Here is a 24,377-nt window from a genome sequence, read left to right as displayed (position 1 = left end):
GAGGGTTAGGAAGGGTTGGGATTCCGGGGGAGACATTAAGCCATTCCGTTGGGGGGTTCACCAGCTCTACTGTTTGTGGGAGAGGCAGATATGGTGGGGGCCGAGGGCCAAATGATGTTCGGAGGACGCAGGTTTGCTGTTTAAGAGCGATCGCGCATTCCGAACCTCATCGCCCTTCTCGCACCCCCGGGTGCTCAGGATTACAGGACCCTGGTCTCCGGCTGGTGTCGCTGAACACCAGGTCCATGGTACATAAGGCTCCCCTCATTTACGACCTCATACAAGAGGGTAGAGCGGACCTGGCGTGCATTACGGAGACCTGGTTGGGCCATGAGGGGTGTGTGCCCCTTAGGGAACTATGCCCACCAGGCGTCCGGGCGTTTCACCAGCCGAGAGCCCAGGGCAGGGGCGGGGGGTGGCGGTGGTTATCAGGGAAAGTCTCAAAACTCAGGAGGTCACTGTGCCTCAGATAGGCGAATGTGAGTCCCTCTTTTTGAAGTGGGGCCTTGGAGCTCAGGTGGGCCTTTTTGTTACATACCTGTCTCCCTGCTATGTTTCATTGGCCCTGCCGGAGCTGCTACATGTATTAGCTGGATTGGCGGTTGATTTCCCCAGGCTCATGGTCCTGGGGGATTTCAATCTGCCTTCCATTGGCAAGACATCCGAGTCAGCTCGGGAGTTCATGGCTTCCATGACAGCTATGGACCTAACTCAGTTAATTCAAGACCCCACCCATAATGGGGGACACACGCTCGACCTGATTTTTGTCTCTGGGCAGTGGATGAATGATCTAGATTTAGGGGATATTTCTATTCAACCCTTGTCATGGTCTGATCATTTCCTCATCAGGCTTGACTTCCATACCGCTACCCCTCGCCGCAGGGAGGCAGAACCGACTAGATGGTTCCGCCCCAGGCACCTGATGGACCCCGAAAGGTTCCTGATGGAGCTTGGGACTTTTCCTGAATCCCTTGCTCACAACTCGACTGAAGCCCTAGTGGAAGCCTGGGGTAGGGCTGCTGCTGGGGCTTTGGACCGGATGGCTCCCTGGTTTACCGAGGAGCTTCGGGAGATGAAACGCCGGAAAAGACGCCTAGAGAGTGGCTGGAGGGCCAGCTGGTCTGAATCTGATCGAACACTAGTAAGAATTTATATTAAATCCTACTTAGTGGCGATAGAAGCGCCAAAACGGCAATGTTTTTCCATTCTTATCGCGTCCGCAGATAACCGCCCAGCCGCCCTGTTTAGGGTGACCCGCTCCATACTTAACCAAGGAACTGGGCAAGACCCCTTGCAGGGTAGGGCTGAAGAATTTGTTCAGTATCTGCAGGATAAAATCGCTCAGATCCGGACAGGCTTGGACTCTGACTGGGTAGATTCAGGCGAGCCGACGGGGATGAATCTTGAGGAGACAATCTGGGATGGGTTTGACCCTGTGACCCCCGAAGGCATGGACAGGATTATGGGGAGACTCAGTGCTGCCACTTGAGTGCTGGACCCGTGTCCCTCTTGGTTAGTTTCGGCTTCCCGGGAGGTGACACGAGGCTGGCTCCAGGCGATTACCAACGCCTCATTGAGAGAGGGGTTCTTTCCCACCGCCTTGAAGGAGGCGGTGGTGAGGCCCCTCCTTAAGAAGCCTTCCCTGGACCCAGCTTCTTTAGCCAACTATCGTCCGGTCTCCAACCTTCGCTTTGTAGCAAAGGTTGTCGAGAGTGTGGTAGCACGTCAGCTTCCCCAGTACCTGGATGAAGCTGTCTACCTGGATCCATTCCAGTCAGGTTTCAGATCCGGGTACAGCACGGAGACGGCATTGGTTGTGTTGGTCGATGATCTCTGGCGGGCCCGGGACAGGGGCTGCTCCTCTGTCCTGGTCCTATTAGACCTCTCGGCGGCTTTCGATACCATCGATAATGGTATCCTACTGCAACGACTCAGGGGGTTGGGAGTGGGGGGCACCATTTTACGGTGGTTCTCCTCTTACCTGTCGGATCGGTCGCAGTTTCTGTTGACTGGAGGGCAGAGATCGACCCCCAGGCGCGTCACTTGTGGGGTGCCCCAGGGGTCGGTTCTCTCACCCCTCCTGTTCAACATATACATGAAACCGCTGGGCGAGATCATCTGTGGTTTTGGGGTACAGTATCATCAATATGCTGATGATACCCAACTTTTCATCTCTACCCCAAACCACCCAAACGATGCCCTCGACGTGATGTCCCGATGCCTGGAGGCTGTGCAGATCTGGATGGGGAGGAACAGGCTCAAGCTCAATCCCTCCAAGACTGAGTGGCTGTGGTTTCCGTCATCCCGATTTGTACATCTTGTTCCATCTTTGACGATAGGGGGAGAAATTTTAGCCCCCTCAGAGAAGGCTTGCAATCTGGCAGTCCACCTGGATATGAGGCTTAGTTTAGAAGAACACCTGACGGCCGTGACCAGGGGGGCCTTTTACCAGGTTCGCCTGGTACGTCAGTTGCGCCCCTTCCTGGATCGGGATGCTCTGTGCACAGTCACTCAGGCCCTCATCCTTTCTTGCCTGGACTACTGCAATGCTCTCTACATGGGGCTGCCCTTGAAGAGCACCCGGAGGCTTCAGCTGGTCCAGAATGCGGCCGCGCGGGTTGTCATGGGGGTACCTAGGTGCTCCCATGTTACACCCCTTTTAGGCGGCCTGCACTGGTTGCCGATTGTTTTCCAGGTGCGATTCAAGGTATTAATTATGACCTTTAAAGCATTCCATGGCTTAGGCCTAGGGTACCTGCGAGACCACCTACTGCCACCAGTAGCCTCCCACCGTCCAGTACGATCCCACAGAGTTGGCCTCCTCAGGATGCCGTCGGCCAGGCAGTGTCGGCTGGTGACCCCCAGGGGGAGAGCCTTCTCTGTGGGAGCGCCTTCCCTCTGGAATGGGCTGCCCCCGGAGCTCCGCATAATCCCTGACCTCCGGTCCTTCCGACGCACCCTAAAAAGTTGGCTTTTCCAGCAAGCCGGCCTGGCCTGTTAATTTTAATTTATTTTAAATGTATTGTTTTTTTAAAATTCGGTTTGGTTTTTTTGGAAATGGATTTAATCTTTTTTAACTTTTGGGATGTGTGTTTTTTAATGTTGTACGCCGCCCTGAGTCCTTTTGGAGAAGGGTGGCATATAAATCCAAATAAACCAAACCAAACCAAAATGTTAACAGAAAAGAGGCACAAAAATATGTAAAAATTGAATAAGAAATGATAAAGAATTATGTAAAGAGAATAAAGTTGGAGTTTTAGTTGAAGTTGGAATAGCAAAGCTATGGTTAAAATGATTAATTTGTAAAGATGAATTAATAGGAATTAGTTGAAGACAAAAAGAAAATTAGTTGAAGACAAAAAGAAAAGGGTGTTTAGTAATGATATGTAAGCTTAAATAAATTAATGGAAAAATATAAAGGATTGTATAAAATAGATGAATTTTGATAAAAGTGGGAAGATTAGAATATATTGAAACTATGATTATAAATATGATGTATAAGATGTGACCTGGTCAAAACTCTGTCCATAAAATATATATGATAGAAAAAAGAAAAAAATTGCAATAAAACTTATTTAAAAAAAAGAATAAGAACCTAATTGAAAAACTTGAAATTGACATCATAAAGATTGGTAGAGTTTTTGGACCAAGATGGGCTGCCTGTAATTTAAGGGCAACCATAGCTGTGTGGCGTGTTTATCCAGAGCTACTTCAGTATTTTCATGTGAATGCAAAATGTTATGGCTGTCTGTCTGGAAAATATGTATTTTTTAAATGATTTGACATTGATGATTGATATTCTGAAGAAATCTCACTTCTTTCAACTGCACTGCAAGCAAGTAATACAGACATCATAAAGGCTGAAAAATTGGCAAGAAGATCAATGAAAGCATTTTAACTGTTTACAAAGGGAAAGGGTCGGTGGCGGCCGCGGGGGGGGCCTCCCTGCATTGCCCTAGGCACCAGGAGGCAAAAGGGGGTGCGCGAGGAGCTTCCATGCTCCTGCGCACTTTCGCGTCGAGACAGCTGGACGAACCTGACAATTTGAAGGCTACAGCTGCAATGTGGTGAGGTGGAAACTCTCTCTGATTCCCTTTTTGACTGCTAAATGAAGGATTGCCAGCTTTTTAAAGCTCTTCAATCTGTTCTTGGGAAGTGTGACTGGAGGGAGGGAGATTCCCCCCCCCTTGGAAAAGCGGCTTTGAACTGCTCTCTACCCTCGGAGGAGGGGGGAGAGCTTTAGAATGAAATCACACTCATAGCAAGCAAGCAGATGAATACCCTGCTGCAATTGTGAAAGAGAGGTGATGATCTGATTTTTGAAAACTTTGAAAACTTTTGGTTTGTTGCCTTCTGATCCCGGTGCTATCTTTATGCACTTTGAAATTTGACTCCACCCATGGAAATTGCTGGCATTTTGTCTTTGTCTCCGTGACACTCAGAGATATCTCTTGATATACTGTATCCTGGACTTGGAATAATGGATTTTATTGTCTGGATTTGAACTATAGAAAAGGTCCTTATTACTGTCTGGACTGCCTGCCTCGTGATCTTTCTTGCTTATCCCCTTTTATAGCTGCCATTTCATTGTATTGACACAGAAATCTCTGAGCTCTCTTTATTAAAATGGCACCGAAGAGACCACCACCTGGGAAACCAGGCTTTGCTGGCTCTGCTCCAACATCCTCAACATCCAGCCCCAGCGGGCAACAGACATTAACATCTTTATTACAACCCAAAGCCCCGGAGGAGGACCTAACTCAGCAGTTGCTTCAAAATATTTTAAAGGGGCAGGGGGACTTGAAAAATCAACTGAAAGAAATGAATGAACAGCTCAGAGAAAATCAAAACCGAACGGCTCAAAATACACAAAGACTGGAAGTTTTGGAGGAGGGGACGGCCGAGATGAGAGGGGAGGTGAGGGGGGGGTCCAGAGAGGAAACCAAGAACTTGAGAACCATCAGATAAAAATGGAGTTTGAAAGGATGTCTTTTTTCCTTAGATTTCAAAATGTAATTGAGGCTGATGATGAAGATTTGAGGGAGATTATGACAAAACTATTGGCTGAATATATTAAAAAAGACAGACAGCAGTTGGGATGGGATATTGACCTGGTCTATAGAGTCAATTCAGCTTATGCTAGAACACACAATGTTCCAAGAGAGGTTCACATGAAATTTCTTAGAAAGACTACAAGAGATGAGATTCTGAGTGCACAAAGGGGGGAAGTGTTAAAATACAAGGATAGAGAGATAGTCATCCTGAAACAAATCCCAAAGAAAGTTAGAGATAAAAGAAAAAAATATTCGCTTTTAGCGAATAAACTATTTGAGAAAGGGGTTTGGTTCCAGTGGCTTCTGCCAGAAGGTATGCTGATATTCTGGGAGGGCACTAGAGTTAGAATTAATACAACTATGGAAGCCGAGGCCTTCATGGAAAAAAACAAAGCGCTCCTAGATAAAGCTGATGATACCACACGACATACACAAGACACGGGAGGTGCCGGAGCCTTGCTAGTGGGGGGAGAAGAGGCAACATTGAGAAAACTTAGATCACAAAAGTGAGTTAGAAAAATAATGCAATTGCTAATACAGGGAATTTTTTCTGTTTGATATAAAATAGATTGAAATTATTGGAAGATATAAGGTAAAAATATGCTGTCAAAATATTGCTAAGTAGTAATTATCTAATGTATTAATAAGTGAAAGTTATGAGGATTGGGGGGAGTACCATTTCCTGCATAATGTAGCTGTCAAAATTTGTAACTTTACCCATTACCCCTTTTCCTGAAAATTTTGTAAAACTAATAAAAATTTCTGTTTAAAAAAAAAACAGGTAGCCAATTCCAAGACACCATGAATAAATTACACTTTCTAAATTTTTTGGTGCCAAAGTACTGGGATATTGCAGAAATAGAAGTTCCATGGACAGCAGCTGAGGAACAACTGCACACATTTGGTGACATTTTCAATTACATTAACATCAATGACTACAGAATTTTTGTGGAGAATGTGTTAAAAGATTTGAAGAACTATGCAATTCCTGACACTATTAAAGCTAAAAATATTGACAGAACAATTGCTGTTAGTTCTGCAGAAGCGGAAAGGAGTTTTTCAAAAATGAACATATGTTCAGGGAGCAGAAGTTGCCTAACCATTTCTAATTTAACCAACCTCATGACTACCAGTATTACCTCTTCCAAAATGGGACCCTATTCCTGCAGTGAAAAAATGGTAAAAGCATACCATCACACAGTCTATGATCCAAAATGGGACCCTATTCCTTCAGTGAAAAAGTGGTTAAGAGCACACCATCACACAGTCTATGATCCAAAATGGGACCCTATTCCTGCAGTGAAAAAGTGGTTAAGAGCACCACTCTTAACCATCACACAGTCTATGATCCGAGAATCAAGATCAAAAAAAGTGGAAGTGAGGAGAGTGCCAATGAAAAAACCATGTGGAAACATCTTAAAGACTATTAAAACTTTTATGTAAGCATTTGTGTACCTCTTTTATTGTTTTGTGTATTTTATTTATTCTTATTTAAGTATTAAATGCTTAAATTTGTACATCATGGTATATCTTCCTTTTTGTAGGACACTATTATTATTGGTGTAAAGAAGTGCAGTTGAGGACAACACTTTTATTGCCCTTATGTAACTATTTGTGTATCTACTTTATTGTTTTGTGTACTTCATTTATTTAAGTATTAAATGCATGAAATTGGTATTTCTTTTTGTAGGTCGTAAGGGCAAAGAATCGACATTGACTTGGCCATGCCCGCCTGGTCACATGACCACCAAGCCACACAATCCGGTCACATGACTACCAAGCCACGCCCACAGAACCAGTAGGGAAATTTTTTGAATTTTACCACTGATCCAGCTGGAATACTGCATCCAGTTTTGGTCACATTACAAAAAAGATGTTAAGACTTTGGAAAAAGTGCAAAGGAGAAAAACTAAGATGATTAAAAGCCTGGAGACGAAAACATAGGACTTGGGTTTGGCTAATCTAGAGAAAAGAAGGACTGGCGGGGATAGGGGATGACATGATAGCACTATTCTAGTGTTTGAGAGGCTGCCACAAAGATGAGGGGGTCAGCTTATTTACCAAAGCATCTGTGGACAGGAAAAGAAGGGGGTGGGGCAATAATTTACAGAACTCTCCGATTGCAGTTGCTTTGACAAAAGACACTTATCACTAATTAGCTTAAGTGTCTCCAGCCAGGTACCTAGAGATGGGGGAGAGATTTACAGAAGTCACATTACAGAACTTGCAACAGTAACAGAGATGGAAGTATCTTGAAGTCATCTAGTCTTATCCACTGCTCTTACAAGAGAGTATTTCTGATAAATGTCTATCCAGTCTCTTCTTGAAAGCTTCCAGTGAAGGGACACACACAACTTCTGGAGGAAATTTAAAGTTAAAACCTACAAGCTACAATAATACAGATGAAACTCGAAAAATTAGAATATCGTGCAAAAGTTCATTTATTTCAGTAATGCAACTTAAAAGGTGAAACTAATATATGAGATAGACTCATTACATGCAAAGTAAGGTAGTTCAAGCCATGATTTGTCATAATTGTGAAGATTATGGCTTACAGCTGATGAAAGCCCCAAATCCACAATCTCAAGAAAATTAGAATATTACATGCAATTAATAAAACAAGGATTGTACATAGAACAATATCGGACCTCTGAAAAGTATATGTATTCAGTACGTGGTTTGGGCCCCTTTTGCAGCAATTACTGTTTCAATGCGGCGTGGCATGGAAGCTATCAGCCTGTGGCACTGCAGAGGTGTTATGGAAGACCAGGATGCTTCAATAGTGGCCTTAGGCTCTTCTGCATTGTTCGGTCTCATGTCTCTCATCTTTCTCTTGGCAATGCCCCATAGATTCTCTATGAGGTTCAGGTCAGGCAAGTTTGCTGGCCAATCAACCACAGTAATCCCACGGTCATTGTACCAGGATTTGGTGCTTTTGGCAGTGTGGGCAGGTGCCAAGTCCTGCTGGAAAATGAAGTCAGCATCCCCATAAAGCTCGTCTGCGGAGCATGAAGTGCTCCAAAATCTCCTGGTAGACGGCTGCGTTGACCCTGGACTTAATGAAGCACTGTGGACCAACACCAGCAGACGACATGGCTCCCCAAATCAACACAGACTGTGGAAACTTCACACTGGACTTCAAGCATCTTGCAGTGTGTGCCTCTCCATTCTTCCTCCATACTCTGGGTCCTTGGTTTCCAAATGAGATGCAAAAGTTGCTCTCATCAGAAAAGAGGACTTTGGACCACTGAGCAAAAGACCAGGTCTGTTTTTCTTTAGTCCAGGTAAGATGCTTCTGACATTGTTTGTTGTTCAGGATTGGCTTGACAAGAGGAATACGTCATTTGAAGCCTATGTCCAGGATCCATCTGTGTGTGGTGGCTCTTTTTTTTTTTATTAAACAAAAACACAAAAAAAGAATCATCCTTCATTACATCTTGTAGAAAGTGTGTCGATTGGTTGCAGATAACTTTCATGCATTTCTTCCACAGTCATTATTTATAGTTCATATTAGATTATACACTTTAAATCAAAAATCTTTGTATATCTTACTATCAATATACCACAATTCTCATTTGACTACAATTATTTGAACATGCTTTTACCTCAAATTATTAAAGACACGACCACATAATGGCATTCATTAGCTATTTCAAAAATCCTCCAATAAGACTTTACACTTTTCAAGGTTTTGATTACGATCTTTAAAGCGCTCCATGGCTCAGGACCTAGTTACCTCCGGGACCGTATTCTGCCCCATACATCCCTACGACCTATTCGCTCGCACAGAGAGGGACTTCTCCAGGTGCCGTCCACTAGACAATGTCATGGGGCGGCGCCTAGGAGCAGAGCCTTCTCTGTGGCGGGCCCAGCCCTGTGGAATGACCTCCCGGATATTAGGACCACTACAGACCTCCGCTCCTTCCGTGTTAAGCTCAAGACCCACCTTTTTCAAATATCTGGCCTGGCCCAACCATAACTTCGTTACGCTCCTGAGGGGTTTTTAATTCAGCAATTTTATTTAGGGGATTTTAAACTGTGTTTTAACTGTGTTTTTAGCTGTGTTTATTGTCTTTCACTTGCAGGTCTACTCTCCTCCATGCACAAATGTAATTGTCCTTGTTTTTTCGTATGTATGTGTGTCCTATGTGTATTTTATCTTTTTGACTGTACGCCGCCCCGAGTCCTTCGGGAGAGGGTTGCGGCTAATCAAATAAAATTTGATTGATTGATTGATTGACACTTTATGACATATTCTAAGTAAAAGTCAATTAATAAAATTTCTAAACCTTTCCTCCTCCTTCCCCCCCCCCCAACTCGCTGTTTAGAGTTTGTATCCAAGTTGCTTTTACCAATACCAGAGCATGTATATATTATTGAACAATATCCATTGATATTTCTTTGTTGTTATTATAATGGGCTAAAATCATTTACTATTTATATCCCACCTCCTCTCGTCAAATCCAAAAAACATTACACCTTTATGACAAACCTAAATAAAAGTTTGTTAATAAAATTTATAGGTCCTTTTCCCAGATAGCAATTTGCAATTTATATCCAAATTTCTTTTACTAGTTTGCCAGTACATATATATCAAATAATCAAGCAACGAATTTGCGAACACCTAGAAGCAAACAAAGTAATATCCAAAAGCCAACAAGGATTTGTCAAAAACAGATCATGCCAGACTAATCTTATTGCATTCTTTGATAATGTGACAAAATTAGTGGACCAGAGGAATGCCGTCGATATAGTTTACTTGGACTTCAGTAAGGCTTTTGATAAGGTAGACCATAACCTACTACTAGATAAAGTAGAAGAATGTGGGTTAGACAGCATCACCACCAGATGGATTCGTAACTGGCTGACCAACCGCACTCAACGTGTAGTTCTCAATGGAACTGCATCTACATGGAGGGAAGTATGCAGTGGAGTACCCCAAGGCTCTGTTTTAGGCCCAGTACTCTTCAACATCTTCATCAATGATTTGGATGAGGGAATAAATGGGGAACTCATCAAATTTGCAGATGGTACCAAGCTGGCAGGAATAGCCAACACTCCAGAAGATAAGGCTTAAGATACAGAAGGATCTTGACAAACTTGAACATTGGGCACTATCTAATAAAATGAAATTCAATGGTGAAAAGAGTAAGGTTCTACATTTAGGCAACAAAAATGGAATGCAAAGGTACAGTATAGGTAACACCTTGCTCAGTAGTAGTAACTGTGAAAGGGATCTTGGAGTCCTAGTGGACAACCATTTAAATATGAGCCAGCAGTGTGCAGCAGCTGCCAAAAAAGCCAACACAGTTCTAGGCTGCATCAACAGAGGGATAGAATCAAGATCACGTGAAGTGTTAATACCACTTTATAATGCCTTGGTAAGGCCACACTTGGAATACTGCATTCAGTTCTGGTCGCCACGATGTAAAAAAGATGTGGAGACTCTAGAAAGAGTGCAGAGAAGAGCAACAAAGATGATTAGGGGACTGGAGACTAAAACATATGAAGAACGGTTGCAGGAACTGGGTATGTTTAGTTTAAGAGAAAGAAGGACCAGGGGAGACATGATAGCAGTGTTCCAATATCTCAGGGGTTGCCACAAAGAAGAGGGAGTCAAACTATTCTCCAAGGCATCTGAGGGTAGAACAAGAAGCAATGGGTGGAAACTAATCAAGGAGAGAAGCAACTTAGAACTGAGGAGAAATTTCCTGACAGTGAGAACAATTAATCAGTGGAACAGCTTGCCTCCAGAAGTTGTGAATGCCCCAACACTGGAAGTCTTTAAGAAGATGTTGGATAGCTATTTGTCTGAAACGGTATAGGGTTTCCTGCCTAGGCAGGGGGTTGGACTAGAAGACCTCCAAGGTCCCTTCCAACTCTACTATTGTATTGTATTATATCATTAAGCTGTATCCATTATCCTTTCATTATTGTTATTATAGTTAATTATTTGTTGACGAATAAACATTTAATAACAATCTAAAACAATCTAAGAATTACTAAATTCCTACTTATTGATCAACCAAAATTGACTATTTTTTTATTATCAATTTTCATTGTCAACCTGTATCTTTCCAGTAACAAAACAGTCTTATCTCTCTTGCCAATTGTGATGTCAGTCTTCTTTTTATCTCCTTTATAAGGTTTTTATAGACTTCTCTCCGCACTTTGTTGCTTGAAGGATCTCTCAGATAATCTCGTTGCCCTCCGGTTGTTATTAAAATTAGCTTATTTTTGGTTGTCAATCGTGCTTCTGAAAAAAATTCTCTTCTTAAATCCATCATCATTACCCTTTCTTCTTCTTCTGTATCTTGGAATCTGGGGTAGAGCTCCAGTTCGTCAAATTCCCCCTTCCATATTCCCTTCGTTCCACTTTCACCCACATTTGCTCTATTAATCATCTGTTGTCTTGTCTTTATCTTCTATGTCTTCATTCTCCCCTTTAATTTTTGGGGCTCCAACCCCTTCATCTTTTGCTGTGAGGAACATTAGTTTTTCCAACTTCTTCTCAATTCTCCCATATCCTTCCAATAAATTTTGAATTCCAGCCAAGATATTTTAGAATTTTAAGGTTTCCTCACCTGAATATTGATCCATGTTTCCAAAAAAGAAGAAGGAAAAAAAAAAAACTAGTAGCCACTGCCACTCTAGCCTTCCAGGCCTCTTTTATTTTTTAATTTTAGGTTGACTTAAGCACAAGTTCTTTTGTGCTCTTCAAAAGAGAAGGGTTCTGTTTTTTCCCCCTTTCTCTCCCCTACCAAAATAGTTCTCAAAAGGATCTGCAAAAACAATTCGTGCCCTTGGCTCTTTATCAGTTTCTGTAAACAAATTGCAAACCCTTCAGCTACAAAGTCAGTAAGATCAAAGAGGAAAAAAGAAGAGATACGTTGTTTCAAAAACTCCAGCCTCTGACCACCGAGTGACAGTGTTGCTACTTTTTACTTTCTAATATTTATCTCTGGTTTATAGGAAACAAAGTTCTTTAATGAAATTTAATAACAAGTAATAGGAAGAATTGTTAAAGTAAAAAGGAAGATTTTAGTCCAGAAATCAAAAAATAAAGTAACAAAAAGCAGAAGAAAAAAATTAATCCGTTCATTTTAAGAGGAGAAACGAAAAATGTTCCAAGCACTTCAATCCACAAAGTATAGTTACAAAGAAAAAAAAAAGCTTTCCAAAGCAATCCAATATAAGTTAATTTTGCCGCTTAATTCTTTTGCTTAAGATTTGGCTTTTAAAAAAAGTTTCTTTGGGCAGTCTTTCCCAAAATAGAAAAAAAATACCTCACCAGATGGACTCACTTTCTCTTTTCACTTCCTTCCTTCTGGAGCCGTCCCGACTTCATCAGCCTGGGGCTGCCTGTTTACCGCTGGCTTGAAGAGCTTCGCTTGGGTCAATCAGGGACTTTGGGGTGTCCCTGAAACCAGCAAGGCTTCGTCTTCCTGATCACCATCTCTACGGGACGGTTCAGGTCCAAATGGACCGTTCAGCGGCAAAAGTGTCAACAGCAGTCTCAGAGTGTCGAGACCTCACGTTGTATCATAGCGACGTTGGCTACTCCTTCCTCCTGTGTGTGGTGGCTCTTGATGCACTGACTCCAGCCTCAGTCCACTCCTTGTGAAAGTCCACAACACTTTTGAATGGCCTTTTCCTGACAATCCTCTCCAGGCTGCGGTCATCCCTGCTGCTTTTTCTTTCACACTTTTCCCTTCCACATAACTTTCTATTAATGTGCCTTGATACAGCACTTAGGGAACATCCAACTTCTTTTGCAATTACCTTTTGAGGCTTTCCCTCCTTATGGAGGGTGTCAATGATGGTTTTCTGCACAACTGTCAGATCAGCAGTCTTTCCCATGATTGTGATTCCTACTGAACCAGACTGAGAGACCATTTAAAGGCTCTTTGCAGGTGTTATGGCTTAATTAGCTGATTAGAGTAGGAACCTTTGAGCCTAGAATATTGCACCTTTTCACAATATTCTAATTTTCTGAGATTGTGGATTTGGGGTTTTCATGAGCTGTAAGCCATAATCATCACAATTATGACAAATCATGGCTTGAATCTTGCTTTGCATGTAATGAGTCTATCTCATATATTAGTTTCACCTTTTAAGTTGCATTACTGAAATAAATGAACTTTTGCACGATATTCTAATTTTTCGAGTTTCACCTGTATACACTAATCTCCAAAATAAAAGAAAGGAAACACAATGTAATAGAATGCTTTGTGTAGATGCTGGCTAGCATTTCTACAAGCAGTTTCAAGGCAAATGCAAATAAACTATCTTTGCAAAGTACTTACAAACACAATAGTTTGCGAAGTATTGTACTTAAAAAGCAGAGCAGTTCTCAAAGTGCTAACAAACAGAATAACAAAAAAGATTATTTCAAAATATAGAAAGAAGCAATTCTAGCACTAGTCTTCAAGGCCACCAAAAAACTAAAAACAAACTTGGTACCTCTTTTTGGTCACAGTTTTGAATTTCTAACATAAGTACCCTTTCTGAATAAATTCGTTCTTGTGAAAAATTCAATAAATGATACCTGCAGGATTACCTATATACCTCTCTGAACAGTGTCTGGGAGGCTGTGGTTGTTGCTGCACAAAAAGGTGATTGTCAACAGGTCAAGTAATTGATAGATTCCATGAATGGAAGGCTTATGACTGTTATTTAAATGCAGGGTGGCTATATTGGTCACATTTTGAAATGTCAGAAATGTTTATTTGTACATTTTGAGTTATTATTCTCACTTTAACAGATTCAAATAAATGACTGAGATGGGCAAATTTTCATCTCAGCTCTGCACACTAATAGTTGCCCAATAATTGTGTACAAATAGATATTCTCCTAAGTAAGCCAAAACTTCACTTTTACTCTCCTAAGTAAGCCAAAACTTCACTTAATATTTTCTTAAATATTCAAGTTTGAGGTTTATTAACATTTTGGATTGACCAAGCACACTGTAGTTGTTCAATAATAAAATTAATCATCCAAAATACAACTTGCCTAATAATCATGCACACACTGTATACATTTCTACCGAATTGATTAAAGGATATACTTACTGCCATAAACTACCAACAGACATAGTATTGTAGGAAGTTAAAACCCACCCCTCTGCTAGAAAAATGAAATATCCTGGGAAATATTAAGAAGGCAGAATATTATATTTCCCTGGATAAGAAATGGGGAAACATGTTTTAGGCAGGAAACAGACTCACTCTTAATAGCCCCCATCTTTGTCAATGAGCCATTAAAATGCCTGAGCCAGTCTATTTCACATAACAAAGATCTCCCCCCTTCAGCTCCAGGGTGATGGGATTAAGGCATGATAGTATTAGCCCTTCACCCATCTCACCACTGGACACCCAGGAACACAACCCAGCTTGGGACTCAAAAGACACACAACCTACAAAGTTAGCTAAGAACACCCCCCCCCCCGGCCCTGGAATTTGACAACCAATCAGAATACTTTTCTTACAAAGGAACAGTAAACAGAGAGGTAGGGCCGAACAGAGAGTATAAAAAACTCAGGAACTCTCAGTAAGCCCTTCGCTTCTTTTTCTTCACTCAACATCTTTGAAGCATGTGATCCGCTTTTTGCCTAGGACCTCAAGCCATGTGGTCCTGTCCACCATTAGTATAATCTTTCCAAGCAGCCTCCATGTTTCCAGTGTCTTTTTCCCCACTTGGAACTGAACCCAGAAGGACATTTCTTCCAACAGTATTACCAGTAGCAGTAATTACAGAACTTACTATTTAAATAAGTTACTACTCACTTCTAAAAGATGTTAATTAATAATGTATATAATGTACATCCCAATAGCAGCAGCCACAGACATGACAGTACAAATACACATACCTGTAATTTTCAGAATACTCACAAACCAAAACCTCAGAAACATTATACTTCTGGAAATGAAGCCAAAGGTCAACCTGAAATAATCAAGAAGATAAATATACTTTCAGAGTTGCATCAAGTGAAACAAACATATTCTAATCTTAACTTACCTCTGATACTGAAGGATTCAGACCATCAACATGGACAAAATAATTATTTTTCAATTCTTTTTTTCTCCTTTCTATTGTCTTTATTTCTAAAAATAAACAAAGCATATAATTTAGATATTGATTTACTCTTAAATTAAAACAAATGTCACATAGATAAATAGGGTTATCAATACAGGGAAAAATATTCAGAAAAACAAATTCCTGTTGATTTTTTTTCCTGGCAGTTCTTGCTGATTCAAAGGATACATTCCTGCACTGCATAGAACAGGGGTGTCAAATTCAAAGCCGGGGGGGCTGGATCCACCCATGGGGTGCTTAGATCTGGCCCACATGGCCGTCCTGGAAACAGCGAAGGACCAGCCCATGGTCCCTCTGCCAGCAAAAATGGGCTCCCAAGCTCTGTTTTTGGCTGCTATGGCCTCCTGCAACCCTCTGCCAGTGAAAACAGAGTTCGGGAGAATTGCGTGCAGCCCTCCCAACTGTTTTTGCTGGCAGAGAGTTGCAGGAGGACATAGCAGCCAAAAATGGAGGTCAGGAGCCTGTTTACCTGGAAGAGCACTCAGGCCACCACAGCAGACACAAGTAACATTGAGCTGGCCATGCCCACCCCAGCCATGCCCACCACGGCCCCCTAAGATCAAACACAATCCTGATGCAGCCGTCAATGAAATCGAGAACAAGAGTTGGAAGGGACCTTGGAGGTCTTCCTGTCCAACCACTTGCCCAAGCAAGAGACTCTATACCAGGGATGGCGAACTTTTTTTCTGCTAGGGTACTAAAAGGGTGCGCGCACCCATAATGCCCTCCCGCCAAGCATGAGCACACAATCCCCCCGCATTTGCCCCTTGCACATGTGCGCAGGTCTAACTGAAGCCTCTGAACTTCCGATAGGCCTATTGGGCTGTTTTATTATTTATTTATTTATTTATTTCTTAGCGCTTATAGACCGCCCCCTCTCCCGAAAGGGACTCGGGGCGGTGTACAGTCCATATCAAAATACATCATAATAAACAATTAAAATATTAAGTAGATAAATACATAAATAAGAGGAGGATAAAAAGATATACAGAACTGTACTGCTAAGTAAATAATTTAAAATGTACAGCATTTAAAATCCCAAAATCCTATAAAATTAACTTTAAAAGAGCATTCCCCTTAAAAAACCAGTAAGAAATATGTATGCCAGGAGGTAGACATTAAAATTATGCCAGGCCAGCCAGTCGGAACAGGTGTGTCTTCAATTTCTGTCGGAAGGAGCGGAAGTCAGTAGTGGTTCTAATGTCGGGGGGGAGGTCATTCCAGAGGGTTGGGCCCATCACAGAGAAGGCCCTACTCCTTGGTGTCGCCCGTTGGCATTGCCTAGTGGACGGCACCAGGAGAAGCCCCTCCCTATGAGAGCAAATTGGCCGCAGGGATGTGTGTGGGAGGATGCGATCCCGCAGGTAGCTAGGTCCTATGCCATGGAGCGCTTTAAAGATGGTAGTCAGAACCTTGAAACGCACCCGAAAGACCACAGGTAGCCAGTGCAGCTCGCGCAGGAGCGGTGTTATGTGGGAGTACCTGGTACTCCCCATGACTGCCCGCGCGGCTGCGTTCTGGACTAGCTGCAGTCTTCGGGCGCGTCCCAAGGGAAGCCCCATGTAGAGAGCGTTGCAGTAGTCCAGGCGAGACGTCACCAGTGCATGAGTGACCGTGCGTAGGGCATCCCGGTCCAGAAGGGGGCGCAATTGGCGCACCAGGCGAACCTGGTGGAACGCCCCCCTTGCCACGGCTGCCACATGGTCATCCATTGACAGCCGGGCATCTAGGAGGACGCCCAAATTGCGCGCCCGTTCCACAGGGGGCAGTTGTTCGCCCCCTATGGCCAGCGTTGGCATCAGCTGACTGAACCGAGGTGCCGGTAGCCACAGCCACTCAGTCTTGGAGGGGTTGAGTTTGAGTCTGTTGTCCCCCATCCAGACCCTCCCCAGAATTCAGGAAAGCTTCCGGACCCTGTGGGGGTAAAAAACGGGTCCAATGGGCCTACTGGAAGTTCTGAAACAAACTTCGGTAGGCCCATTGGGCCCATTTTTTGCCATCCACGGGCTCCTGAGGCTTTCCTGAAGTCTGGGGAGGGCAAAAACAGTCTCCCCCGCCCTTTGGAAGGCTGAAAATCAACTGGCCAGCATGCTGGAGCTGACATAGTGCAACACCTTGCGTGCCCTCACATATTGCTTGTGTGCCACTTGTGGCACACATGCCATAGGTTCGCCATCACACTTCTATACCATTTCAGATAAATAGTTGTCCAGTCTCTGATTAAAAGCCTCTGGTGATGGAGCATCCACTTCTAAAGGCAAGCTGTTCCATTGCTTGATTACTCTCACCGCTAGGACATTTATTCTTAGTTCTATATTGCTTCTCTTCTTGGTTAGTTTCCATCCATTGTTTCTGGTCTTACCTTTTGGTGCTTTGGAAAATAGTTTGACTTTGCAAGAGCCCCTCAAATATTTGAACACTGCCATCATGTTTCCCCTAGTCGTTTTTTTCCATAAGGCTGGACATACTCAATTCCTGTAATCATTCTTCATGTTTTAGCTTCCAATCCCCTAATCTTTCTTGTCCCTCTTCTCTGCACTCAACATCGCTCCAGAGCCTCAACATCATTTTAATATTGAGGTGACCAGAGCTGGATGATGTATTTCAAGTATGGTCTTACTAAGGCTTTGTAAAACATTATTAGAATTTCAAGTGATCTTGATTCTATATCTGTATAAATGCAGCCTAGGATTGCATTGGCTTTTTTGGCTAGCACGCACACTATTGGCTCATATTGGATTGTCCACTCTAAGATCTCTCTCCCACATTTGGCATTAAGCCAAATTTCAGCTAACCTGTCCCTGTATAGTTGGTTTTTCTTGCCTAATGTAAAAAGACCATTGGCTTACCTGAACGGTCGTTCTCTGGGCGCTGCGGGAGAGTCCAAGCATGGGTTAACACAGCCTAACTGCCCTAGGACTGACTGAGTTTTTTCCTTGACCACGCCCCCTTTGCCTAAGGCAGGTCAGTTTTAAAAACGAAAGATTCAAATAGGACGCCCATAACAAGTCTCTGAAAGGTAATAGTCCTGGTCAATACTCAAACCCTGGGCGGGGTTGGACTCTCCCGCAGCGCCCAGAGAACGACCGTTCAGGTAAGCCAACGGTCTTTCTCCTGTGCACTGCTTGGAGAGTCCAAGCATGGGACATACCCAAGCTATTGTGTCCCAGGGCGGGTCGAGTCCATGGTCTCCGTAGCCTCCACAACCCTTTGTAATATACGTCTTCCAAAGGAGGCTTCTGCTGAGGCAAAGGTGTCAATTTTATAGTTCTTGATGAAGGCCGTGGGCAAGGCCCACGTGGCCGCTCTGCAAATGTCTATGATAGACGCCTGGGTCGCCCATGCAGCTGAAGTTGCAGCGCTCCTAGTTGAGTGCGCCGTTACTCTGCGTGGTGCAGTCCTGCCTTGGGCTTCATAGGCAAGCTTGATGCAAGCCCTCAGCCAACGTCCAATTGTGTGAGACGAAACCTTGCGACCAAGGGACCCAGGGTGAAAAGATACAAAAAGGGATTCGGAACGCCGAAACTCCTTTGATCGTTTAATGTAAATTCTGACTGCCCTTCTTACATCTAGTTTATGCCAGATTTTTTCCTTCTGATGTACTGGATTTGGACAAAAGTTAGGAAGGATCACTTCTTGGGCTCTGTGAAATTGAGTATTCATCTTAGGTATAAAGGATGGATCAAGTCTCAATATGATCCTGTCATCATGAATAATGCAAAGGTCCTCCCTCACAGACAGCGCAGCCAATTCAGATATTCTGCGCGCAGATGTGATAGCTATGAGGAAGGCCGTCTTAATAGTCAGATGATGGAGGCTTGCCTTCCTGAGAGGTTCGAAGGGAGCCCCCGTTAGAGCCTTCAAGACATATGGTAAATCCCAGGAGGGATATCGATGAACCACCTGAGGGCAGATGTTCACCGCACCCTTCAGGAAGCTCTTTACTTGTGGGTGTTGACTCAGGGATCGAGAGGATTTACAGGTAAGAATGGTGGATAGAGCCGCCACCTGTCTCTTGAGCGTGTTGGGCGCAAGGCCCCTGTCCAAACCCTCTTGGAGGAATTCCAGCAAATTTGGCACTGAAGCCGAAGTGTCCTGCACCCCCTTCTCATGACACCAGGAAGAAAATGCGTTCCACGTGTATTCATATATTCTAGTGGTAGAAGGTCTCCTGGACGCTTGGATAGTTTTGATGACCTTGTCTGAGAACCTCTGTTTCCTAAGGAGTTCCCCCTCAAGTGCCAAACGGCTAGTTGTAGCCACTGGGGATCTGGATGCTTGATGTGGCCTTGGCTGAGGGAGATCTGCTCCTGAGGAATCCTCCACGGCTTTTGGATGGAGAGGCTGACAAGGTCTGCGTACCAGGACCTCCTGGGCCAATGAGGAGCCACTAGGATCAGTTCTGCCCTTTCTGACAGCAATTTGGTCACTACTTGAGGTATGAGAGGGAGTGGCGGAAACGCGTACAGGAGTCCTGAGGGCCATGGGCTCCTCAGCGCATCCGTCCCTCCGCTAAGGGCGAATGGTAACGAGTGAAGAAGCGGGGCAGATGTGTGTTGGTGTTGGTTGCAAAGAGGTCTACTTGCGGTTTGCCGAACTTCTCCGCAATCTGACAGAAGATGTCTGGATGCAGCCGCCATTCGGAGTGGTCTATCGTCTGCCGACTCAGCCAATCCGCCTCTTGGTTGCTTGTCCCCAATATGTGGTCCGCTGTTATGGACGCCAGATGCTGTTCCGCCCATCTGCCCAGGAACTCCGCCTCCTGCATGAGACTCTTGGAGTGCGTGCCTCCCTGCCTGTTGATGTGGGCCTTTGTAGCAACATTGTCTGTTAACAACAGTACATGATGGCCCACAATCTGAGACGCAAAATGACGTAGAGCAAGACGGGCGGCCCTCAGTTCTAGCCAGTTTATGCTGTGGGCCACCTCCCTCTGTGTCCATTTGCCTTGCGCAAGATGTCCCTGGCAGTGCGCTCCCCATCCCTGTAGGCTGGCATCTGTTGTTACAACCAGCCTTTCGGGCTCTTTGAAAAGGCACCCTTTCCTGACCGCCGCTGTGCTCCACCAGTTCAGGGAGCGGAGTACTTTTGGCGGAAATTTCACGCATCACAGCGAGTTGCTGTCCCTTGATCTCTGCATTGGCAGGAGGACCCATTGCAATTCCCTTGCGTGAAGTCGAGCCCAGGGAACCACCTTTAGGCAAGAGATCATGATGCCCAGGAGCTGGGATAATTGTAAAATCGGCACTGACCTGGACCTTCTGCATAGACAAAGTTTGTTCTGGAGGTTTGTCATTCTGTCTGGGGACAGAAATACCTGGCAGGAGACGGAGTCGATGATGGCGCCGAGGTGTTGGATTCGAGTGGTCGGTTCTAGGTGACTCTTCTGTAAGTTCACTGAGAACCTGTGATGCTGTAGGGTCCGTATGGTCACCTGAACGTCCCTTCGGGCCTGCTTCTGGTTGGAAGAATGAATTATTATGTCGTCTAGATAACACTCCAGCCGAATTGGTCAGTTTCGGAGGCGGGCTGCCACCACTGCCAGGATTTTTGTGAAGGTCCTGGGAGCAGACGAGAGGCCGAAGGGCAGGGCCCTGTATTGATAGTGCCTCCCGTCGTAGTGGAACCTCAGGAACCTTCTGTGGGCAGGGTGAATGGGGACATGAAGGTAAGCTTCCTTCAAATCTATCGATGTGAGGAGATCCCCCTGTCGTGTGCATGCCAGGATGGAGTGGAGGGACTGCATCTTGAACCTCTTGTAGGCCAGATGTTGATTTAGGCACTTTAGATCCAAGATGGCCCTCCACCCCCCTGAGTTCTTTGGAACCAGAAAGAGGATGGAATAATATCCTCGTCTTTCCTGTTCCTTTGGAACGGGTTCTATGGCCCTGATGTCGAGCAGATGGAGAATCTCCTTCTGCATGAGCTCTTTCTTTTGGGGATTCTTGGGGATGGGACAACGGATGAATTTCCATTGAGGGAAGGATAGAAATTCCAGCACTAGGCCCCTCCTGATTGTGTTGAGGACCCAAGTGTCTGATGTTATTTCCTCCCACCTGTCGGCATATATCTGGAGCCGACCCCCTATGGGAGGACCCCTGTGATGGTCACTTTCCTCTACGAAACTGTCGGGAATTGGATCCCCCACGAAATGGCTTCCGAAAGGAATGCTGTTGTTGCTGCCGTCCCCTGGACCCGTAAGCCGCTCTGTCCTGCCCCCTATCTCCTGTCTGGGGAAATGGTCTCTGATAAGAAGAAGTAGAGCCGGAAGCCTGGGTGGTTTCCTGCGCTCTAAATGACTGTCTCCTGAAGGAACCTGAACCTTTACGTTCGTTCTTCTTCAGGGTGGCCGGGAGAATTTTGCGTTTGTCTTTAGTTTCAATGACAAACTTGTCCAGGGCATTCCCGAAGAGTTGCCTTCCCTTAAATGGGGCGGAAGCAAGCTTCCACTTGGCTTTCATATCAGCCTGCCAGTGGCGGAGCCACAGCAGGCGACGTGATGTTACATTGGATGCCAAAGCCCTGGATGCAAATTTGGCCGCATTGAGGGAGGCATCCGCTGAGTATTCTACGGTGGTTATTATCTTATTGATGTCATGCCGCCATCTGGAACCTCCTGTGGGAGGTTTGGACCTTAGCTGTCGTAACCAAAGGAGAGAAGCTCTGGTGAAGAATGATGCTGAGGTGGATGCTCTAATGTCCAGGAATAAATCCGGAACTGGAATCAGTTCCTGGGTTGGGGTAGGTTCCTGGAACAAGCCCTCCTTATGATCCTTAGTGGGAGGAGGGGTGGCCGAAGCACTCTTGGGGGTGGAGCCAAGATCAGTGGCTGCTTTGGCCTTATGAAGGATTGATTTAAATAAAGATGGTTTGAATAACCCCATGAAGGCCAGTTTATCAGGAGGAAGGTCTTCATCCTCTGATAACTCGAAGTCATCAATTTCCCCCTCCTCCAATCCTGTGTCCTCCATGGCAATAGAAGTGCCAGGAGAAGCAGGGGCTTGGTCTCTTGCATGAGTAGGGGTCGCCCTGGCTTTAGGAGTGCCAGAAGGACCGGCCTCCTTTAGCTTGAGGCCATCAGCTATACCTTGGGAAATGGCTTCAGCTATCACCTCCCTCATTTCAGCTGATAAGGCAGGGCCTTTGTCCTCTCTCGGGCGCCCCTTGGAGCCCTTGGAGGTTCTCCTTTCCTCCCTTGGAAAATTATCATGGAAAGATTCCAGTTCTTCCCTAACGGAGGAACTGGGGGAATCAGGGTAACCCCAGGATGTATCTGGGGAGGAGTCCCTAGAAATCCCTCCAGTTGATGGGGGCGAGCCATCTTGCTGGGAAAGTTCCTGATCCTGATCCTTCCCTTGAGGTGGAGAAGGCCTTGTCCAAGTCTCCTCATGGTCTGGGGACCTGTTGGATTTTTGGGCCTGTATAGCGTGGCCTCTATGGGTTCCCTCCTTACTGGTGGGTAAATCCCCTGAGGCCCGGGAACGGGATCTATTAGTGTTGCCTCTCCCTCCCTTATTTCCCTTGGGGGGGGGCTCCACTCTGGGCCTTTTGGAAGAGGGCCCAGCTTGCACCTCCAAACCTTCGTCTGCCATTGGTGTTCAGGAGTCACAGGATGGCTGAATGGCTTTGGAGGTAACCGCTTGGATGAGCCAGACAGCCGAGGAGCGTCCGCGGTTAATTAAATAGGCGAGGGAAGCCAGCCGGCGAAATCCCTGCCTTGGGGTTCGAAAAAGCTGTTTCTGAATCACTCGGCCTTGCCGGAGCCCTGGACAAGGCCTCTCAGTTACTTAGCCTTGTTGCTGTTGCTGTCGAGGTCTGCCTGTAAGGCTTGTAACTGCTGCCGTTTGAATCGTGAGGCAATCTGGTGCTCTAAAATGGCCGCCGCTGCGCGCACAGCTCCAGTAACCAAGGCAACCCTCCCCGTAGTGGAGAAAGGGCGCGAAAGGCTTAAAATGGCCACTGCTGTTGCCGGGCAGAGTTTGGAAGCCGTTAGGACACAGAAATGTCCGAAAAGGCTTTTGCGGCTTTACAGAGTGATTCGCCAGCGCCAAGCAGCTGGTTTGTCCCAGCAGCGATTCCGCTCGCCGGCTGGAGCCGGACAAGCTTCAAACCTCCCCCACTTAGCTTACATGCAGCAGAGGAAGGAGAAACTGCAGACCTATTGAAGCTGTTGTCATTAATTGCTGTAGCTGAATCCAAATTGTTAAATGGTCAAGAATTTTTTCCTTGCACTGATGTGGGGTGTCCAAGCAAAAAGCCTAAACTGAGGAGCTCCCCTGTTATAGTCCTATCGGGCGGACTGAGTTTTTAAAACTGACCTGCCTGAGGTCAAGGAAAAAACTCAGTCAGTCCTAGGGCAGTTAGGCTGTGTTAACCCATGCTTGGACTCTCCAAGCAGCGCACAGGAGAACCTTACTTTTACCTAGGTTTAATTTCAATTTATTAGATAGGACCTAGTGGTCAAGTCTATCAAGATCTCTTTGGATCTTGCACTTGTTTTCTGGGGTGTTGGCTATTTCTGCCACCTTAGTGTCATCTGCAAATATGATGAGTTCCTTTTCTATTTTCTCATCTAAGTCATTATATTGGGCCCAAAACGGAATCTTAGGGTATCCCACTGCTTACTTCCCTCCATGTAGATGTAGTTCCGTTGAAGACTACACACCCAGTACTATTTGTCAGCCAGTTACAAATCCATCTGGTAGTGGTGCTGACACATTTTTCTAGCTTGCCAAAATGTAGGTTGTGTTCTACTTTATCAAATGCTTTACTGAAATTTAAATATACTATGCCTAGAGAATTTTGCCGATCCACTAATTTAGTCACTTTGTGAAAGAATGAAACAAGAATTGTTTGGAATGATATGTTTTCAATGAACTGAAGTTGGCTATTGGTTATAACTTTGCTTGCTTCTAGGTCAGTGGTTCTCAACCTTCCTAATGCTGCGAACCTTTAATACAGTTCCTCATGTTGTGGTGATCCCCAACCATAAAATTGTTTTATGTTTTCTGTATTTTTTCAAAAATATGTGTTCGATGATCTTAGGCAACCCCTATGAAAGGGTCGTTCGACCCCCAAAGGGGTCCCGAACCACAGGTTGAGAACCACTGTTCTAGGTGCTTGCAGATTTATTGCTTATCTTTTTCAAAATCTTCCCAGATATTGATGTCAGGCTGATTGGCTTGTAATTTTTTTTCTTCCTTTTTTGAAGATGGGAACTTCAAAAGT

At 44.8% G+C, this 24,377-nt stretch overlaps 1 protein-coding gene across 7 annotated transcripts in view; it reads right to left on the bottom strand.

Annotated features, from left to right (window-relative positions):
• RBM44 (RNA binding motif protein 44) overlaps positions 1-24,377 on the bottom strand; it is a 164,570-nt gene that overhangs the window by 104,424 nt on the left and 35,769 nt on the right. For all 7 annotated transcript variants that reach the window (XM_081967047.1, XM_081967046.1, XM_081967048.1 and 4 more), the window contains 2 exons: positions 15,072-15,157; positions 14,923-14,996 (listed from right to left, as the gene is read on the bottom strand). In XM_081967047.1, coding sequence (XP_081823173.1) covers positions 14,923-14,996; positions 15,072-15,157 — 160 coding nt within the window. The remainder of the gene's footprint in view (positions 1-14,922; positions 14,997-15,071; positions 15,158-24,377) is intronic.

Source organism: Natrix helvetica (assembly GCF_964273705.1).
Source record: "Natrix helvetica genome assembly, chromosome: 1".
Lineage (NCBI taxonomy): Eukaryota > Metazoa > Chordata > Lepidosauria > Squamata > Natricidae > Natrix > Natrix helvetica.
Note: the sequence above shows the minus strand (reverse complement) of the source record. Positions and strands in the feature narration are given on the sequence as shown.